General features: G+C 42.4%; 1 protein-coding gene across 1 annotated transcript in view; it reads left to right on the forward strand.

The window, feature by feature from the left end:
- Nucleotides 1-21,842, forward strand: part of POLN (DNA polymerase nu) — a 187,022-nt gene that overhangs the window by 50,036 nt on the left and 115,144 nt on the right. Inside the window, exons 8-11 of the mRNA XM_067567696.1 lie at nucleotides 12,916-12,976; nucleotides 13,526-13,590; nucleotides 20,361-20,444; nucleotides 21,432-21,521. Of these exons, the coding sequence (XP_067423797.1) occupies nucleotides 12,916-12,976; nucleotides 13,526-13,590; nucleotides 20,361-20,444; nucleotides 21,432-21,521 (300 nt within the window). The remainder of the gene's footprint in view (nucleotides 1-12,915; nucleotides 12,977-13,525; nucleotides 13,591-20,360; nucleotides 20,445-21,431; nucleotides 21,522-21,842) is intronic.

Below are 21,842 nucleotides of genomic sequence, written 5' to 3' on the forward strand. Positions count from 1 at the left end.
TTATGGTCTCTCAGCACGGAAATTATAGTTAAGGTTGTGTCAGAATTTTCTGTTTTACAGGGTCTGTACCTCAATGTTTTACCTTTTAAAGAAAACTTTCTTGTAAAAATGCCATGAGGAATTTGGACTCAATTAATCTACTAATTCATGTGTGTGGAATGATCTTCAGTGTGCATTCTGTCCTTCCCCCACAGACTTCCTGTCTGACCTCAGACAAGTTACTTGCTGTCTCAGTTCCCCATCTGTAAAATGGGGTGGTGTGAAGTGGTTAGAGATCTACTGTTAAAAAGGACTAGGTAGTACTATTAAATGCTGAAGAAATAAATGTTCTTGCCAATATAACCCCATAAACTCCTTCAGTTTTTTATGGTAGTGCAATTTCTATTTCACTAAATTCTGTTGAAGATGAGCAAATAATGTCGAATGGCTCTTACAACCTTAATTATACCAGTGTCACTATCATAAATATAGTTTCCTTCTTATTATTGTTACTAGTTATTGTAATCTAGCAATTACTTAAAATCTTGCCCATTCACATCACATTTATATTACAAAAAAAAATTGTTTAACATTAGTTAAGGTTCTTAACTAAACATAAAAAATAAGAAATAGAAATTTAATGATTAAAGGCTGCAAATGGAAGCGCTGAAATTAGGAAATGCCATAATGAAAGTTATCCATTCAACTTTTATTCTGCCCCCTTGTGCATATGGATTATGATACAGCCTTTAGTTACTCCCTCTCCTCCTTACCCAAGAACCCTGCCTCATTCAGTGCAGAGGAGGGGTCTACTCTGGGGCTGAATCAGGGTTGTGTAGTGAAGGAGTCTATTGTCTGTAGGATCCCTGCCTCATTTATTGAAGAAATTGGGAGGTTTGTAGTGAATGAAACTAGATGTATACTAAAAAGTTAGGTCAACTCAGATACATCACCCAGGAGTATGAAAAATCCATACCCCTGAGAGATGTTAAGACAACCTAACCCCTGGTATAGACAGTGCTACGTTGATGGAAGAATTTTTCTGTCAACCTAGCTACTGCTTCTTGAGGAGGACTCCTCCCATTGCTGTAGTGAGTGTCTACTCTGAAGTACTACAGTAATGCAGCTGCCATACTGCAACTGTGCCGCTTTAGCAGTTTAAGTGTAGACATAGCCAGAGGCAGGAGGCGGTGGGAAGAGAAAGGATGGTCTCATGACTAGGGCAGTTGAATACTGCCTTGGAGACTTGGATTCTATTCCTGCTTCTGCCACCGAGTTACTATGTGATGTTGTGCAAGTCACTTAAACCAAGCTTTTCACAGGTAGTCGTTTCTGAATGTAATTAGAGACTGTATCATAGTATACAAGTGGGCTGAATTAATGTTGCATGTGCATTGTTCATTCTGGCATTTCCTAATATGGAGTGATTGACTTTGCAACCTTTTCATCCTTTTTATTCTTTAACTTTGTATTTCACAACTTTTTATGATTTACGTTAACATTAGTTAAGTATGCTCCCATCGGCAAACAAGTAACAAAAAAATTACCCTTTGGAAAGAAACTGTATTACTTTCCACAGTACATGAAGGAGCAAAGCAGGAGTTTATCCAACCTCACAGTGCTTTCACAGTGTTTCTGTGACCCTGCTTTATAATAATGTTATGATAGTCTGAGCTAAATCCAAGACAGCCATTGCCAAGACAACCGGGACAATGGTGACTCTCCCCAAGTATTCAAATAAACTGGAGAGATGTCACAATGTTAATGTTTAGGCAGCAGCAGGGGGCAGCAAATGTGCATGGTGTGGAAAAAAATCAGGCTTTTCTGACGCTTAAGTTCTCCCAAATTTCTTAAAAAAGCAACAAGATTCAAACACAATGTTCGGGGGGTTTCCCTGCAAGGGGTTTCAGGTACCAGTGAAGGGTGTTGTGGGGAGTCTGGCAGGCTCCTCCAAGTCACTTGGAGATGTTGACTTCTGCCTTGGCAGCACCTTGGGCAGCAGCTAGAGGAGGAGTAGCAGCAGGAGCCAAATTCCAGATCCTCCTCCTTCCTTTTTTTAAAGATGGGCACTATATTTACCTTTTTTCCAATTGTCTGGGACCTCTCCCAATTGCCACAAGTTTTCAAAGATAATGGCCAATGGCTATGCAATCCCATCAGCCAACTCCCTCAGCACCCTCAGATGCATTGCATCCAGCCCCATTGACTTGTGCATGTCCAGCTTTTCTAAATAGTCCTGAACCTGTTCTTTCACTACTGAGGGCTGCTCACCCCCTTCCCATACTATGCTGCCCAGTGCAGTAGTCTAGGAGCTGACCTTGTCTGTGAAGAGAGAGGGAAAAAAAGCATTGAGTACTTCAGCTTTTTCCACATCATGTGTCACTAGGTTGCCTCCTCTATTCTGTAAGAGTCCCACACTTTCCCTGACCACCTTCTTGTTGCTAACATATCTGTAGAAACCCTTCTTGTTACCCTTCATGTCCCTTGCTATCAGCAACTCCAATTGTGCTTTGGCCTTCCTGATTTCAGTCCTGCATGCTCAAGCAATATTTCATACTTCTCCCTAGTCATCGGTCCACGCTTTCACTTCTCGTAAGCTTCCTTTCTTTGAGTGGTGTCCCCATGGGTGCTCCACTTTAGGTGCTGTCACATCCTTGATAAGAAATCTTTACAGCAGTATTTGTCCGGGTCGCACGTGTGCAGTTGCGGTGCCTTTGACACCTCTTCTGGGGTGCATGACCCACCCCCTCAGTTCCTTCTCAACCATCCATGGTCTGAGACGGAAGAACTCAGCAACTACAATTTTTACTCATCCTACCATGAATATAATCAGAGAATAGTTTAGTTTAGTCAAAATTACCTTAGTTTAGTCAGTAGTTGATCCTACCTACCTTCCTTCCTTCCTTAAAAAAAAAGGTTGACTTTTCCCCCTCTTCTCCTAAGTAAATAGAGTAGAATAAGTTAGAAATATATGACATGCCAGGTTCACCAGGATTTTAAAGGTGCACCTCCTATAGGGATGTGATCCCAGTGTTGGATGGCCATTCTCAATGTGTGTGCTGCCTGGGAGAAACACGTTCCGCGAAAGTGCACTCGTAAAAATCTTAGGGCCAGGACCAGGAATGATAGAGATCTGAAGTTGAAGCTCATCTTGATGGAGAAGTCCCTCAGACCCTCCTCTGACCTGGGGCCAGACAATCCCTCTTCAAAAAAAAAATGGAACACACTCCCAGGAAAAGAGCGTCAATGACTACTGCAAAGAAAAGGTGTTTGCTCAAAAGACTGGTGACAGCCCTTTCATCTAGAACCAAGGAGGTGACAGGTTCCTCAGGTACGAAATGGGCCACGGCACCCAAGGACTCAAAATGTCCTGGTGCGGAGTTGTGATACAAAGATTAAACGGTCCTCCTCCAGCATGGCACCAAAGAAGGACACGGGGCAGAGATCATTGGTCCACGGTGCTGACTATGTCACCATCAGATACACATGGCACTGAGAAAGATCACGGTACTGGCAAAGGTGATGGTACCCACAACGGCATCAGAACCAGAAACAGCACCGACAACTGCCAAGGTGCTGATGAGGGCATCTTCCGCCAATACTGCACCGACAAGGGACGAGGCACTGTCATCAGCACCATCCCTAAAGAAAAAAGACAAGTAACACTTTTGTCATCAAATGGAGACTATAATAATATCATCTTTGCAATCACCTGCAGCAGGGACACTGGATTCTCCATTTCATTTCGTGCACGATGAAGCTTTATCACCAGTACACTCTCTTAACGGAGAAGATAGTGAAATAGAGGAAGCCCAGTTTTCATCAGAGCACTTCTCCCCCACCACACCATCAGCAGAGGTGCCTGGATATGCGCCTTACAGAGGAACCAGAGCATATCCCTGGTATGGGCCACCATGGTTTGGATCTCCTATGCCATATCAAATGCAATGGCAGAACTGGTATGCCTGGTCAAGCTATTCCAAAAAATACATAGCAGACCGTCCAGTCCACATAGAAGCATGGCGAGATCTTCTAGACACTCACCTCTATCTGTGTCAGTATCAGTTGCAGAAGATGCACAGGTAGTGGACACAATAATTGCTCTAGCAAGAAACTTCTTCCCCAAGATATGAATCCTCATCTCTCCCAGATGATGCTGTAATCTGCCCCTTCCCCGGCCCCCCCAACAGCTCTGGAGGCCCCCAAACAATTTCATGACCTCTTCAAGGGAGTTTCAGAAAATCTAGAAATCCCCCTTGAGAAGATTATGGAATCCCATCATAAATTGCTGAAGATCCTTCATACTGCAATGTCATCAAAATTGTGCTACCCATGGATGAAGCAGTGATGGAGCCAGCTAACACCATATGACAAGCACCAGGGCACCATCCACCTACCAATAAAAGAAATGACAGAAAGTACTATATTCCTGCCAAAGGGATGGAATTTTTCTTTACCCATCCACCCCCAAACTATCTTGTGGTTGATGCTGCAAACCAAAGGGGTAAACAGGCAAATTACAAATTGACACCACAAGATAAAGACTGGAAGAGACTAGATTTGTTAGGCAGAAAAGTTTATTCGTCATCCACTTTACTAGTGAGAGTATCTAATTATGCAGCTCTACTTTTCAATTACGATCATAATATTTGTGAGAAGATCTCAGAATTTAGCAATGATATCCCTGAGAACAAGAGAGAACAATTCAAATCACTTATTAATGAAGGACAACTTATAACTAGAACATCGCAACAGGTTTCCTTAGATGTTGCCGATACTGCAGACAGAACGACAGCCATGGCCATTGTTACGTGCAGGGTCTCGTGGCTCCACTCAGCAGGTCTACCTTGGGAATTACAAATGAAAACAGAAGATCTCCCATTCGACAAAGTACAGATGTTCGCAGAAAAGACATATGAGGTACTTCATTCTCTGAAGAATTCACGAGCGATGTTACGAGCCCTCAGAATTTACACGCCTGTAACAAAAAGAAAGCAATACAGATTTCAACCCTATGCTCACAGATATCCTTTCCATTTACAATATAGGCAATATGAGCCACAAAGAAGGCAACAAAGACCACAAAGACACAGAGAAATGCAGCAAACATCTTCAACCTCTCAAAAAACATCCTCCAAACAACAGTTTAGAAAATGTGGTAGAGGATCTGAAGAATCCCACTCATAAAACAGTGCCACCAACACTGACCACCCACTTCGAATTCTGCCTCCGAAGATTCCATCACACCTGGTCAGACAAATGGGTGTTAGAAATCATCGAGTCGATACATCATCCTGTTCATATCTATTCCTCCTACCCAACCCCCTTTCCTGTCTCTCTTCAGGGACCCATCTCATGTGCAAGTGCTACATCAAGAAATAGAGCATCTCCTTCAACTAGAACTATTGCAACACAGAGGGAATAGGTTCTATTCCCATTATTTTGTGATCCAGAAAAAGACGGGTGGATGGAGACTCATACTAGATTTGAGGGCACTAAACAAGTTTGTGAGGTGACAAAAATTCAAGATGGTCACACTGTCCACCATACTACTGGCACTACAAAGAGGGGATTGGTTCTTAGCCCTTGACCTTCAGGACGCTTACTTCCATATTATTATCCACCCTGCACACAGATGTTTTCTAAGACTTACCCTGTCTGACAACACAAGGGTATTACCATTTGGCCTCTCCATGGCACAAAGGGTCTTCTCCAAGATGCTTGCAGTAGTTGCTGCATATCTGAGGAGACATGGAATCACAATCTTCCGATACTTAGAGGACTGTCTAATAAAGACATCCAGCCAAACCTTGGCCAGACATGTGACTTGCCAAACCATAGAGTTGTTTAAAAACTAGGACTCAAGATAAACAACAAAAAGTTCACTTTCAACCCAACACAGCAGTTGGAATTCATAGGAGCACACCTGGACTCAGTAATAGCTAGGGCATCATTACCACTGCCCAGATTCAAGGCCATAAAAGACCTAATACTACCAGTAATAAACAGGCCAACAGTAACAGTATGTATTGCCTTGCATTCCTGGGCCACATGGTGGCTACGACATTCATGGTACAGTATGCCTGACTACATATGTGTTGCCTGCAGGAATGGCTCACTTCGGTCTACAGACAACACAGACACAGTTTAAATAGAATATTAACAATACTGAACAAGGTCAAAGATTCCCTACTGTGGTGGACCTGAGAGAGCAACACGAGGATGGGAATCCAATTCTTACAACGTCCACCATCGATCATGATTACCACAGACGTGTCACTCCTAGGGTGGGGAGCCCATCTCCACAACCATACGATACAGGGGTGATGGTCAAAAACTAAAACTAGTCTGCACATAAACATCCTGGAGCTCCGGGCAGTTCGCAATGCCTGCCATCATTTTCTATCATTCATAAAAAACAGATCCATAAAGATAATGACAGACAACATCGCTTGCATGTTTTATATCAACCATTAAGGAGGAGCAAGATCCCATTCCCTATGCAGCGAATCAATGAAACTCTGGAACTGGTGCATACAGCGCAACATCAGCATATCAGTGTCATACCTACCTGGAAGTCAGAACACCACCACAGATAGCCTCAGCAGATACTTTGGCTAGAATCATGGGAGGGAACTGAACTGCGAAGTCCTGAAAAACATTTTTTGTCAGTGGGGTTACCCAGCTGTCAATCTTTTTACAACAAAACAAAACCACAAATGACATCTTTTCTGCTTGAAGGTGGGACCGGGACCAGGCTCAATGGACAATGCATTTCTAATCCACTGGAGCAAGGAGCTCCTGTACACATTCCCACCCATCCCAATGATACCCAAGACCATCCACAAATTCACAGTCGACAAGGTGACTGTGATAACACCCACTTGGCCTAGACAGACATGGTATTCAGACCTTCTGAACATGTCAACATATAAATCAATCATGCTTCCTCCACAATACAATCTCCTATCCCAGGACGGCCGTCAGGTTTGTCACCCTAACATATGGAAGCTACATCTAACGGCATGGTTCCTAACTGGTTCCACCCAGAGGAGGTAGAATGCTCAGAAAAGGTTAAACATATATTAATAAATAGTAGAAAACCATCACCAAGGAAAACTTACCCGCAGAAATGGTGCAGATTTGACTCATAGCGCAGAGATAGACAAATCCTTGCTGCATCTTCATCCATTCCATCTATCCTGCAATATATCCTAGAACTGAAAAAATCAGATTTATCAATTAGCTCCTTAAAGGTCTTTCTAGCACCAATTACTGTCTTTCACAAGATCAATCACAATGGAATTAACTTACCCGATGGTAAAATGTTTCCTGGAAGGATTACAAAGTGTATTCCCAGTCATACACAATCCCACTACACCATGGGACCTAAACCTAGTTCTAAGGCCATTACTAGGACACCATTCGAACCTCTAGCAACATGTTCACTTCTCCACATGTCTATGAAAGTGTAATTTTTAGAAGCCATCACATCGGCCAGGCACATAGAAGAGATAAGCACATTCATGGCCCACCCATCCTACATGATTTTTCACAAAGATAATGTTACTTTTCAGCCTCACCCAAAATGTTTACCAAAAATAGTGTCATACTTTCACGTTAATCAACCTATACATTGTAGCCTGATTTTATAGTTATTAATTTATTGAATAGAGTAATAGGTTTGCCAATTAATCTGATTAAAGGATTATGAGGTTCGTATCCTTAATCAGGCTTCAGGTGAATTTTATAAGGACCCCGGGTACAACACAGGAAAAATTCCAGTGATAATCAATATTTGTATAATTTATAAATTTATTAAGATAACATAAAATAATAAACAAATGACTGATATAGAGAAAATTAAATGAATAATCAAATGGATAATGGATTAATACAGTCTTAAATGTAAAGACTTATTTGATATATATATCTATGATATGCTTTAAACTAGTATACTCACACCCTTCCTGGACTTGGTTGAAAGAGATGTCTAATTTCTCAAGTCGGAGTTGAGTGGAATAAGCACTGCTTCAAAGCTAAGAGATATAAGCTAAGACTAACCTTACAACATGACAACTTTAAGAATATAAAATAAAAGAATGAATCTTAACACTAAATAAAACTTCAAGCAGGGATAGCTGACAGTCGACTGCCCTGATGAGCTGTATTTCATCTTTCTTATACCCCCAAGAATATGGATCCTCCTTCCCGGCCCATACTTGGCCTTTCCACCTCCAAACTTTTGGGGTACATATAATCTATTGGCTACTAGGTTCGTACGTATTATTGACGTATCCACATCCTTTTCCAGGTGGTCTTTTATCTGACCTTTGTTATTTCTAGCTTATTGTGGGTTCTGTGGTGTTCTTTTAAAGTTTCTTGGGCATAACCGGGGACAGCCCCTTCCCCTTTTAATGTCCCTTGACTTGTCTAGGATAAAGGTTATGACTATATATGTCTTATCCTGTTATACATTGATACTTATCTAAGCCAAAGGTTGAATATATATATATATACTAACGGTAGCTCTCATTCAGGATGTGGCCTGGAAGGTACTTTGCATTACAGCTGAATAAAATATCTAATTTTATTATTTAATCACACAATCATATCAAAATATATATGAAAAATATCTCTAATAATAATAATGCAAGCAAGCAGGCTAGTTCTATAGGCTACAACATTTACTTACCTCTTATCCAAAACCACACATTAATGCACAGGAAACTGCACTCCACACATGAGACGTCAGACGAGCGCTAGCCTTTTACCTACAGAGAACAAAAACATTTAGAAAATCAGATAAGCTTTTCGTATTTGTCACAGAACGCACAAAGGGACATACTCTATCTAGTCAAAGGCTATCCAAATGGATAACAAAATGTATCCAACTGTGCTATAAACAAAAGAACTTGCAAGCTCCCACAGGAACCAGAACACACTCAACCAGAGCAAGGTCCACTTCTATAGTGTTCCTTAACAACATTCCCATCACAGACATATGAAAGGCAGCTACATGGACCTCCTCACACCCTTTCACAAGGCATTATGCAATTGATCAGGCATCTAGTAGGGATGCTATACTAAGACTAACAGTTCTCTCATCTTTACAGAGAAGTGATCCCTAAGTCCTTCCACCAAACGAGGGGCACTGCTCTATAGTCACCTAAAGTGGAGCACCCAGAGAGACATCACTCGAAGAAGAAGAGGGTTACTCACCTTGTGCAGTAACTGAGGTTCTTCGAGATGTGTGTCCCAGTGGGTGCTCTACTACCCGCCCTTCTCCCCTCTACTTTGGAGTTCTAGCATGGGACTCTACAGTAGAGAAGGAACTGAAGGGGTGGGTCGTGCATGTGCCAGAAGAGGTGCCAACGGTGCTGCAAGACCCGGGCAAGTACTACTGTAAAGATTTCTGATCAAGGGCATGGGATGCAACCACACCTAAACTGGAGCATCCACAGGAACACACATCTCAAAGACCCTCAGTTACTGCACCAAGTGAGTAACCCTCTCTTCTGTATTTAAGTTCACTGAAGATTTCTCTGTTAAGCCAAGTTGGTCACCTGCCATATTTGCTATTCTTTCTGTACATCGGGATGGTTTGTTCCCGCTCCTTCAATAAGGCTTCTTTAAAATACAGACAGCTCTCCAGGACTCCTTTCCCCCTTATATTAGCCTCCCAGGGGATCCTGTCCATCAGCTCCCTAAGGGAGTCAAAGTCTGCTTTCCTGAAGTCCAGGGTCCATATCCTGCTTTTCTCCTTTCTTCCTTTTGACGGGATCCTGAGCTCCACCATCTCATGGTCACTGCTGCCCAGGTTACCACCCACTCTTACCTCCCTACCACGTCTTCCCTGTTTGTGAGCAGCAGGTCAAGAAGAGCACGGCCCCTAGTAGGTAATCAGTAATCACTTGTGCAGGGACCAAAGTGGCGCACAGGCGAGCAGAATAGGGACCCGGGTTGAAGCTGCTCGCATGGAGGGAGATGCACCCTAGCATCCCTATTTACTCTCAGGAGCATGATACCGGGTTCTTTGGCCCCTGCCTGTGGAAAATGGTGGCACAATTTGAAATTTGGTCCCTAAGTACTTGCATTTATGCCCCAAGCAACCATCCACCCGGAACCTCTTCCCCAGAATGATGCCTTCCCCACTGGGAAAACTAACCATGCCCAGGCTGATCATGGATCTGTGCTCTTTCCAGGGGACAGTGAGAAAGAGTTGTGTTTAACAGTAATGCATCTATAGTGTTAGGGCACCCACAGTAATGCTTCTGTTCATTGTTTCTTGTGCTTCTACATATGTGGCTTTCACAGCAAAACCCATGAGACCAGAGGAGCGCCTCCGGCTGGTAAGGAAGCACCCTTGGAGAAGCAAAGAAAAGATGATCTAAGTACTCCTTCAGTCCTCTGAGGTGACAAAAAGAGAAAAAAGGGCATGGAGACAATCTGTGTCCAAAAGTCAGAAAATTGATAGACAGGAAAGGAGGGAAAACCATGCCCAGGTAGCAAGTTCTGAGCGCATCATCAAGGCTATGGAGGAGCAGATGGAGCTGCTAAAGACAATCATGACACTGCAGACAGAGTTCATGCAGGCTCGCCCCCCCACCCCTTTGCAGCCACTACAGAACTGCTTTCCATGCACTCCTCAAACTCCCCGCACCCCCACATTCCTACCAAACTCCTGGCTCATCTCGTTAATCCTTTCATTCCACACCTTCAGACAGCTATGAAAGCAACAGCTGGACTTACACCCAGCTGTCATAGCTCACACTGCCCCTCACTGCTTTCTCCCTTCCAGCCCAGTGTTTTGTTTGTGTTGTAAGCTGTTTTCATTTAATAAAGACAAGCTGTGAGAACAATAAGCACTACTTATTTCTGTGTTCCAAACAGTACTTTCACCTGTCACTGATACACATCTGAAGCTGGATAGCAGTCATAGCATGGCACAGTGCTATTTACAAAAACACCGTATTGGTTCTCATTCTCAAAATGGACCCTCGATGCCTCCCTGATTTGAATGGCCCTCCTCTTGTGCTTGTTTAATATCCCTTGAATCTGGTTGTTCATATTCAGATGCAAGGTGATCTGCCTCTGTGGGCCACCCAGGGGCAAACTTTTCACTCTTAGCTTCACGTAAATTATGGAGCACACAGCAGGCAGCGATAACAATGGGAATATTGTCCTCATTTAGGTCTAACCTGTCATAACAGCATCTCCAGCGAGCCTTTAATCTGCCAAACGCACATTCAAAAATCATTCGGCATCTGGTTAGCCTGTTATTGAATTGCTCTTTGCTGCTATCCAGGTTGCCTGTATAAGGCTTCATAAGCCAAGGCATTAATGGGTAGACTCGGTCTCCCAGGATCACTGTGTACATCTCAACATCCCGTTTTGGAATATTGGTCTGGAAAGAAAGTCTCTGCTTGCAGCTTTCTGTAGAGTCCAGTGTTCCTGAAGATGCGTGTGTCATGCACCTTCCCCTAACCCAATCCCTGTTGATGTCAGTGAAATACCCATGGTGATCCACCAGTGTCTGCAGTACCACAGAGAAGTACTCCTTTCTAGTGATGTACTCCATCGCAAGATGATCTAAGACCATAATTGGGATATGTGTGCCATCTATAGCCCTGCCACAGTTAGGGAAATCCCATCACTGCGAAGTCATCCACTGTTTCTCAAGCAGTTCCCAGAGTCACAGTCCTTCGTAGCAGAATGTAGTTAATGGCCCTGCACACTTACGAGACCACAAGTCCAACAGTGGATTTCCTGACTCCAAACTGATTAGCGAGCAACTGGTAGCAGTCTGGAGTTGCCAGCTTCCACACAGCTATCACCATGCGCTTCTCCACCAGAAGTGCAGCTCTTATTTTGGTATCCTTGCTGCAGGGAAGGGGTGAGCTCTGCACAGAATTCCATGAAAGTGGCTTTGCACATTCAAAAGTTTTGCAGTCACTGCTCATCATCCCAGACCTGCATAAGGATGCGATCCCACCACTAAGTGCTTGTTTCACACATCCAAAAGCAGCGATGCACCGTGTGCAGATGCTCTGTGAATGCAAACAGTAATTCAGTGGTGTGTGTTTGTATGGCACACAGGAGGTCAGGCACCTCGGATTCCTGTTCTGATTGTGAGCTCCTGATATACTGCGTGACCAGCTGCTATGTGTTCAGAACACTGACAGCAACAGTGGAGAGTAGTGCAGGATCCATCATTTCAGATATAGATGGCAGGCACTCAGGAAATGGGAGGCTGTTGCAAAATGCTGTGAAACGCAGTCAGGAACACACAGAATTAATGGCTGGAAATCACTGCATAATGGGACGTTCAGCCTGCATCCAGGATGAGGGAAGGCGGAGAGGAGCACAGTGCAACTCCTAATGGCACAAGGTGGTGAGTTGCATCGTGGGATAGCTGCCCATAGTGCACTGCTCTGTCAATGCTAGAACACCAAGTGTGGATGCGCTTTAGCGACATAATGAATTCTGTATGAACAGGCACAAGCGCTGTAATTACAGTGCTTTTTGATCACCGATGTAACTTGCGTTGACAAATCTTGCGTTAACAAATCACTGTAATTACAGTGCTTTTTGATCACCGATGTAACTTGCGTTGACAAATCTTGCGTTGACAAATCTAGTGGAGACAAGGCCTAAGAGTATTTCTCCTAAAATATATCACTTAGAAGAATGAGGCACATGTGCTTATCATTAGCATTATTTTACCCCTCCCAGAAAAACTACATGTTTATGGACTACATTGTGATACTGTTAGTCATACTGAGTAGTACTTCACTCCACATGTGGTCCCATTTACTTAATTGGACCACTTGTGTAGCAAGGTAGTACTCATTGTGAATAACAGTACCACAATCTGCCCCAATTTGATAATTAAAATAATTTTATATTGAAAAGATTCTGTGTTATGCTTTACAGGTTCAAGGCTTGTGGAAACTATTTTGTACTTTAGAGCTTCCTCTGATAAAAATTTTGGCAGGTAAGAAGATATGAGTGAAAAATATGGTTGTTCAACAACATTTTCAAGATAGTATTTTCTAGTATTATTTATAATGCTTAATAGTTAAATAGAATGTTAAACCTTTAAAGTGCTGTATAATCATCATATCATCCTCGTGACACTTCTCTAATGCTATTTTCCTCAATTTTTACAGACTGAGAAACAGAGCTTAAGAAAATTGTCAAAATTAGGTGTCTAAAGTTAGGCACTCAAATCCATATTTAGGTACCTAGAAAAACGTACCTCTGATAATCAGGCCATTTTCTGAGGAAATTAAATATAGTCATAGGTGCCTAATTCTGAACTTTGCACCTAAGTTTAAAAATATTTTCTTTATGACTTGTTCAGGGTCACAATAGCAAGTCAGTGGCAAAACTGGGAGTAGAACTCAGGAATTCCTGGTTCCCAAGGTGGTGCTTAGTCCATTAAACAGCCCTACCTTTCAATATTTTGTTTTGAATACAGTCTGATGCCTATGAGGTTTTTTTAAATTGTATTTTATTCTCAGTTATATATTTGTATTTACAGTGATGGAAACCCACAAAATACATGTGAACAAAGAAGAACTAAAAAGAACATCAGAGATTCTAGGGGTAAACTATTTTCTTTTCTTTTTTTTAAATTGTGCAACATATAGTGTAAGGACCAATCCCCCATTTGCACAGAAAGGACAAGATTATAGTTAGAAAATTATTTTAGCGTTCATTTCCATTTTGATTTTATGTGCTGTACATTTTAAAGTTTTATAGACCATAAACTTTTGTTGTATGAAAGTTCAAATATAGTCTTGAGTCCTCTGATGTGTTGTGATTAATGATGAGTTCACTTAGAATTGGGATAACTTTAAATTTATTTATAAAAAACAAGACATAGACCCACTTGCCAAAACCCTTTATAAGAAAACTACCAAATTGGCCCTGCTTTATAGTATGAAAGTTCTGAGCATTCTCAGGCTGTGAAATATATTTTAAAGTAAAGTTTCTTAATGAGCATTTCTGAACCTACAGTTAACAGCAGCCATTTTTCTGAAAAGCAGCATTATTTGTGCCACTAGCAGTGTGGAGCTCTGTTAGAAATAGTTTCCATCTTGCTTTAATTCTGGTTTACCTATCAAAAGAAAATATTTTTTTAAATGTATAAACAAAATGTTTATTTTAAACATTAAAGTTCTTATGATTATTAAAACTGCATTAAAATAGAATAAAGATTGTATTGCATTCTATTCTGAGGATTCTTAACCAATTCTCATTAACTCCCCAAAAATCTTGCCCAATTGGCTACTAAGAAATAGGCTGAAATATAATCTTATTTTTGCATACAAACCTGGCCTTTGAAGACCCTGCTAGGTCCTGCCTTCTATAATCTCCCATTTGTGCAGTTAGATATTGAAAGTCACCTTTTGAGATGCCAGTACTTCTTGTTCCACTTGGTTCTAAAGATGGTTGTTGTCATTATCTCAGTGTGAAGAACTGGTAAGCTATGGGTACTTTCTTGAAAAGAACCTGATCTTCAGTTTTTTCCTGACAAAGTTGTCCTTCGAACCTCCCTGAAGTTTCTCCACAAAATGGCTTTCCCTTTCCATATTAACTAAGAATTCTCCCTTTCTTTATTTTTCCTAAACTGTCATGCCCAAATGTGGTCACTATTCTTCACTCTATTTAGATGTCACCAGGGCCATCAAGTATGACTAAGGCAGGTCTTTATACAAGCTTATTAATACAGATATACAGACATCCTCCTTTGCAAATCATAATAAGATCACTGAGGTTCTTCTTCGAATGTTATCCCTTGGGTGCTCCACTTCAGGTGTCGGTGCGTCCTGGCACCATTGATCGGAGATTTGTGCAGCAGTGCCTGTACGGGCCGCGTATGCGCGGGTAGTGTCTCGAACACTATTGGCACTCTAACCATTACTGGTGTGGCCCAACCCCCTCAGTTCCTTCTTGACTGTCCCTAGCCTGAGACGGAGCTTCTCAGCACTCCTTTTTCCTTAAGATAAATCATAAAATTTAGTGAATTTAGGCATAATTTAGTCATAATTTAGCCATAATACGTGTTAGTTAAGATAGATAAGTTTCATAGTTAAAAAAATAAAAATTGATTATTATCATTACATTTTAGCGTTAGTTTACATAGTGGGAGAGTATCATCTTCCCAAAAACTTCAAAATGCCAGGATCATGAGGATTTAAAAGGTGCGATTCCTGCAGAGAAGCAATGCCAGTTTTGGACGGGCATGCTCTCTGTGTGAGGTGCTTAGGAGAGGGCCATATCCCAGCCAAGTGGATGCACTGCTCTAAGCTTAAGGCGTGAACCTGAGGAGATAGAGACCTCTGCCTTAAACCTATTCTAATGGAGAAGTCCCTACAGCCTACCTCCGAGTTGGAGACTGGAGAAAGAGGCAATGCCACAGCTCAAACTTCCAAAGTGAAAAGGAAGAGAGCCACGACCTCGCCTGTTAGAGACGTGCCAAAATCTAAGTGGTCTCCAGCCAGTTCTTTACCTCCCATACCGTCAACTTCAGGGGAGAGTTCAACTATGACACCTACCTCTGCCAGCAGCGCCAGAACCAAGTCCTCATCAGCACCGAGCTGAAAAACGTCACCGGCTATGGCACCGTCAACCCTCGCCAAATCAGTGCTGAAAGCTGCACTAATACGCATGCATGCCATCGATTTTGGCACCATCCTTGATGCCGTCACCATCATCGGCACCGACAAGGGAGAGACCAAAAACCACAGCACCAACAATCACACCGATGGAGCATTCAACCTTGGCACCATCAGCACCAGCAACACGCTCTTGGCAATGCACACAGATGGACACGTCTTCTCCTCACTCCCCGCTCTATGACACCGATAGGTCGCCTTGTATGCAGGCATTACAATCTTCTATATCTCCCATTCCTACACAACTATCCAGTGACGATGAAGAAGGCTCACGTGAGGGAGTCTTTTCTCCATATCAATCTTCCCTGGACAGAAGAGAATCTATGGCCTCACTGAAATCACTGGCTCAGATTGAGAGAACTATGAAGAAATGAACTGAGCAAATGAAGATACTATCTGAGATCTTCCTGCTCAGACAGCACACGAAATCCGTGCACATTCCACAGTACTCAACATCACATGCCATCAACATCAGCCACAACCTTAGACAAATCTGCTCCACCATCACCTGCCCATGACAAAGGCCTGGAGGAATCAGATAATGGAATGCAGGAGGAGAATTCCCTTCCCCACAACTCATCCTCCTCACCTGACGAAGCAGTAATGCCTCCTCCCTGACCACAGCAGATGACTTCAAACAGTTTTAAGACTTATTCAAATGTGTGGCAATATTGCAAGACATACCTTTACAGGAAGTTGAAGAGACCCAACACAAATTACTTCAAATATTGCACTTCAGCCAATACCAAAATAGCCTTGCCAATCAACGATGTCATTATGCAACCTGCTGATACTATCTGGCAAACACCAGTGTCGGTCCCTCCAACATGTAACATGGTTGACAGGAAATACATTGTGCCATCAAAGGGTATGGCGTTTTTATTCAGGCATCCTCCTCTCAATTCTCTGGTGGTAGGTGCAGTGCATCACAGGACCAAATAAGCCCAGCCTAAATCCACTCCAGTCAACAAGGACAGTAAATGCCTGGGTTTATTTGGAAGCAAGGTATATTCCTCAGCAACCTTACAATTTAGAGTGGGCAACTATAAAAACTACCTGGCCAAATACGACCATGATAACTATGGCAAAATCAACGAGCTAAAGCAATACTTACCCGAGGATAAGCAGACACAATTAAAATCCTTAGTAGACAAGGGACAGTTGATCGCATGGACAGCACTGCAGGCAGCTCTAGACGTAGCCGATACAGCAGCTCACACAACAGCTACAGCTGTTGCTATGTGCCACGCCTCCTGGCTTCAATTGTCCAGCATTTCAAAAGACCTACAAACAAAAGTTGAAGACTTACCCTTTGATAAAGACATTTTATTTTCAAAGAAGACAAATGAGACATTACACTGTATGAAGGACTCCAGAATGACCCTTAGAATCTTGGGCATATATACACCATCCTTCAAACAACGAAGATACCAGCCTTACCAATGGAGAGACTTTGCATCCAATTGCCAACAAAGGCCCTACAATAACTATAGACAAAAACAGCGTCCACAGAGGAGAAAGCAAACATCTAACCAGGCCGCCTCTTCTCAACGAACTCAGCCCAAACAATCGTTTTGAGGGTTTGGTCGAGGGTCTGAGACACACCTTGCAGGCAGGAACACCGACCATTTTTGGACACTGATTGTGACCTTTTTTCACCAGGTGGGCAGCAATCACCACAGACAGACATCCCTAGAAATCACCCCCATGGGCTACTCCATCCCCTTCACATCCACTCCACTCACCCACTCTCCCCATCCCTCTTCAGGGACCCCTCCCACGAGCAACTGCTGCAGCAGAAAGTGCTACATTTACTACAGCTAAGAGCAATAGAGAGGGTTCTACTTCAGTACAGGGGCAGGGGATTCTGCTCCCAATATTTCCTCACACAGAAGAAAAACAGGGGGTGGAGATCTAGAATTGCCCCAGAGGGACAGGGCAAATGTTATATTCATCATTCTGGCTTGGCTGAGACAGCACTGGTTCAGCATGCTGCTGAACCTTTCAATTGCCCCACCCCTGGATCTCCCGAGGCGGCACGACCTTCTATCCCAGGACCACGGTTGCCTGTTGCACCCTGACCTAGACTCCCTGCACCTCACAGTCTGGAGGCTCTGTGGCTGACGGAGGGAGAGAGAGCCTGCTCAGTGCAGGTCCAGCAAGTCCTGCTTGGCAGTAGGAAGCCCTCTACACAGGTCGTGTATCGGGCTAAGTGGAGGCGGTTTACTTGTTGGGTGGAGTCCTGGGGTATTCCACCCAGCCTCTCGCCTATACAGGCGATCCTGGAGTACCTGCTCCAGCTAAAACTCCAGGGTCTGGTGCTGGCGTCGTTGAAGGTTCATCAGGCTGCCATTTCAGCCTTCCATCAGCCGCTAGAAGGGAGATCACTGTTCTCCCATCCCATATCGGTCAGGTTCCTCAAGGGGGTGGAGAAGCTTTATCCGCAGGCCCGTGACCCGGAGCCTCCCTGGGATCTCAACCTGGTCCTCTCGAGACTCACGGGGCCCCCTTTGAGTCCATCCTTCATGCCCTCTGCTCATCCTTTCATGGAAGATAGCCTTCCTGGTGGCCATTACCTCAGCCAGGAGGGTCTCCAAGATTAGGGCCTTGATCTCGGAGCCTCCCTATACAGTATTCTATAAGGACAAGGTCCAGCTGAGGCTGCATCTGGTCTTCCTACCCAAGTTGGTTTCCCAATTTCATTATAATCAAGATATCTTTCTTCCCGTGTTTTTTCCAAACTTCATGGTTCAGAGGAGGAGAGGAGATGGCATTCGCTGGACGTGAGACGAGCTCTGGCCTTCTACATTGAGTGCACGAAGCCATTCCAGAAATTGACGCAGCTCTTCGTTGCAGAGGCCGACCGGATGAAAGGCTCACCTGTTTTCGCCATCTCCTCATGGATTACATCATGCATCAAGTTCTGCTATGAGCAGGCGAAGGTGCCACTTCCGGAAACCATCACAGTGCACTCAACCAGAGCTCAAGCCTTGTCTACAGCCTTCCTGGAGAGAGTACCCCTGCAGGATATCTGCAAAGCTGCCACCTAGTCGTCGGTGCATACCTTCACGTCCCACTATGCCATTGTCCAGCAGGCGAGAGAGGACCCGGGATTCAGCAGAGTGGTGCTGAGGGCAGCTTACCGGTAACTCCGACCCACCTCCAAGGTATTGCTTGTTAGTCACCTATAGTGGAATGGACATGAGCAAGCACTTGAAGAAGAAAACAAGGTTACTTACCAATAACTAATGTTCTTTGAGATGTGTTGCTCATGTCCATTCCACAACTCACCCCCCGTCCCCGCTGCCGGAGTTGGCAGAAAGAAGGGACTGAGGGGGCGTAGGGCCAGCAGCGTCTCATATACCACGGCATGTGCGCAGAGCTCCAGGGGGTGCCGGGGCTGGCCCTACAGGATCTGCTAAGGGGAAAAAAGTTCTGGGTAACCATGCACAGAGGTGTACACACACCTATAGTGGAATGGACATGAGCAACACATCTTGAAGAACATCAGTTACTGGTAAGTAATCTTGTTTTTCTGTTATCAGGTAAGATATTTCTCAGTCTCCCTCTATATATTAGGGTTCATACTGTTCTATAGAGATTAGCTTAAACCCTGCAGCATGAGATTAATATCACTTCCAATTTTTCATCAGTAATTATGATCTCAGGATATTCTTGTTATCCATATTAATATCCAATCCCTTTTTTAACTTTTTTCTGCATTTTTTAGCCTCTGTGATGTGGCACTTTGTGGCAATGAGTTCCACAGTCTAATTGTGCATTGTATGAAAAAAGTATTTTTATCAGTTTTGAATTTGCTAGTCTTTTAATTTCATTGCATCTCCCTTGTTCTTGTGTTGTGAGGCAATGAGTCGGCGAAGAGAAGTTCCTGATCTACCTTCTTTATACTATTCATTATTTCATATACTTTTATCACATCCCCTTTTATTTGTCTTCTTTCTAAGGTAAACAATTCCAGTTTTTTTCAGTTTCTTCATATGAGAGTTTTTCCATGCCATTGATCATTCTTATTGTCCTTCTGTAAGCACCTTCTAATTCTGTAATATCCTTTTTCAGATGAGGTGATAAGTTCTGCAACAGAGTATTCTGGATTTGGCAGTACCATTGATTTATATAATGGAATTGTAATATTTTCTGTTTTATTCTCCAACTCATTTTATGCATCCTAACATTTTGTTTGCTTTTTTGATTGAAACTGCACATTCAGCAGAGGTCTTCACTGAGCAGTCCACATAATAACGCCCTGGTCCGTTTCCTGAGTTGATACAATTAATTTAAATATTTGTGAAGTGCATGAGTGGTTTAATGTGCATTACTTTGCATTTATCAGCACTGAACTTTATTTGCCATCATGTTGGCATATTCATTCACCTAGATGGTTTTGATCTCTGAAGTTCTTCACAATCCTCTCTGGTCCTGATTAACCTAAATAACTTTGTCCGCTACAAATTTTGCTAGTCACTACTCATTACCCTAGCCCTCTTTCCATACCATTAATAGATATATTAAACAACACATTAAACTAAACATAAATAGTCAACAATGGTGACACATTATACAGTAATCAAATTGCATGTAAGTAAAAATAGTGCTGGATGCTTGATAAATTAGAATGTAACTGTAAATTGAACAAAGTTGTGCAAGTGGAATAATTATGATGTACCAATTTTATAGTTGCGATTGAAAGAACTTGAGCAGGAAGCCCATCTTGCTGCTGGACAACAGTTCCTATTGACAAGCAATAGTCAGCTGAGAGAGGTACAGTTTAAATCGCTACCTTTCTTTAAATTATAAAACATAATATTAATTATAAACATAATGTAATTATAAAATAGAAACTATAAAATATTATCCATGGAGAGGGATTATAGAGCAGTAATGCTCACAACTTTGGAAAATCTTGTCTTTATTGTACTAGTTGTGTCCTTTTATGATGATGAGGTGGGTTTTGTTGTCAGCTTTCTGACAAACATAGGGTTGCCCCTTTTCGACTTGAGCAGAAAGTCAAAGTTCGGGGCCCTGGGGATGTCCTAGTTGGAATTAAAAATTGATGGAGTCTGGTATTTTCTTTAATGAAGTCTTGTATATTTTTACAAGGAAAGTACAAAGTCCTGTGTCTCTGAATGCAGGAGGAACCAAGAACAAAAGGAGCAATTTCTTAGCTTATAGCCCCCATGCCTGTTTAGCCAACACCAGATCCAAAAGCTCTTTCTCTAGCTTTTTCCAGCGTCACACTGTGCTTCCAGCCTCCTACCTGGCTTTCTTGCCTCTCCCTCTCTGTTCTTGTCTGTTCTCTGTTTCTGTGTGATCTGTCTTCCCACTCACACACCTCTACTCAAAAAAAAATGTTTAGCTGAAAGTTTCTATGCAAGTTCACAACATACCTTTTTTCTTATGTAGGGGCTTATGCTTACAGTCATATTAACTGAAGGGTGAGTTCACATCTGTCAATAACAAGGTTTCACCCAGGTCATAGCAATAGCAATGCATTTTGGCTCATCTATTTCAGGCATCTTTAAAATTAAAGAAAAAGCCTGTTTGCTTTTGAAAAAAATAACAATTTTACAAATATGTAACTATTTTCCCCAATTTTTGCGCTATTTCCCTCTTTGCTACGGAATGCTTTTTGTTTTCTATGGAGTTTAAGGCCAAATTCACAATAGTAATGCTCCATATGTTTAAATTTTAAATAGTCCTGCATCATCATTTGTATCATCTTGAAATATATAATTTTTGTTAATACAGGTATTGTTTGATAAGTTAAAGCTGCATATGCTGTGTGAGAAAGTTCCCAGAACTGAGATGCAGCAGCTTCAATCCACTTCTGAGATTGTGGTGAGAACTGAATGTTTTTTTAAATATAAACCTGATTTAGAATTTGATAGAATAATAAACTCATAAGTATTTATTTGTTGTTTTTAAATTTTAAATGTCTTGATTCAAATTTACAGTCTGGCTTACTTCAGGAATTCTCAAACTTTTTTATATGATGGAGAGAGATGTCTTTGGACCAACTCACTCCTATTCATCATCCCATAACATCCTTCTGGCTCTACAGCAGTAATGCAAGGAAAAGTAATTTTAAGAAAGTGTTTAGTATATTTCTAGCTATCTTTTCATGCAATATAACATCTGGAAACCAGGAGGAGAGCTGGT

This window comes from Emydura macquarii, unplaced genomic scaffold (genome assembly GCF_026122565.2).
Source record: "Emydura macquarii macquarii isolate MOO-44397 ecotype Brisbane River unplaced genomic scaffold, CSIRO-AGI_Emac_v2 contig_2795, whole genome shotgun sequence".
In the NCBI taxonomy this organism is placed as follows: domain Eukaryota; kingdom Metazoa; phylum Chordata; order Testudines; family Chelidae; genus Emydura; species Emydura macquarii.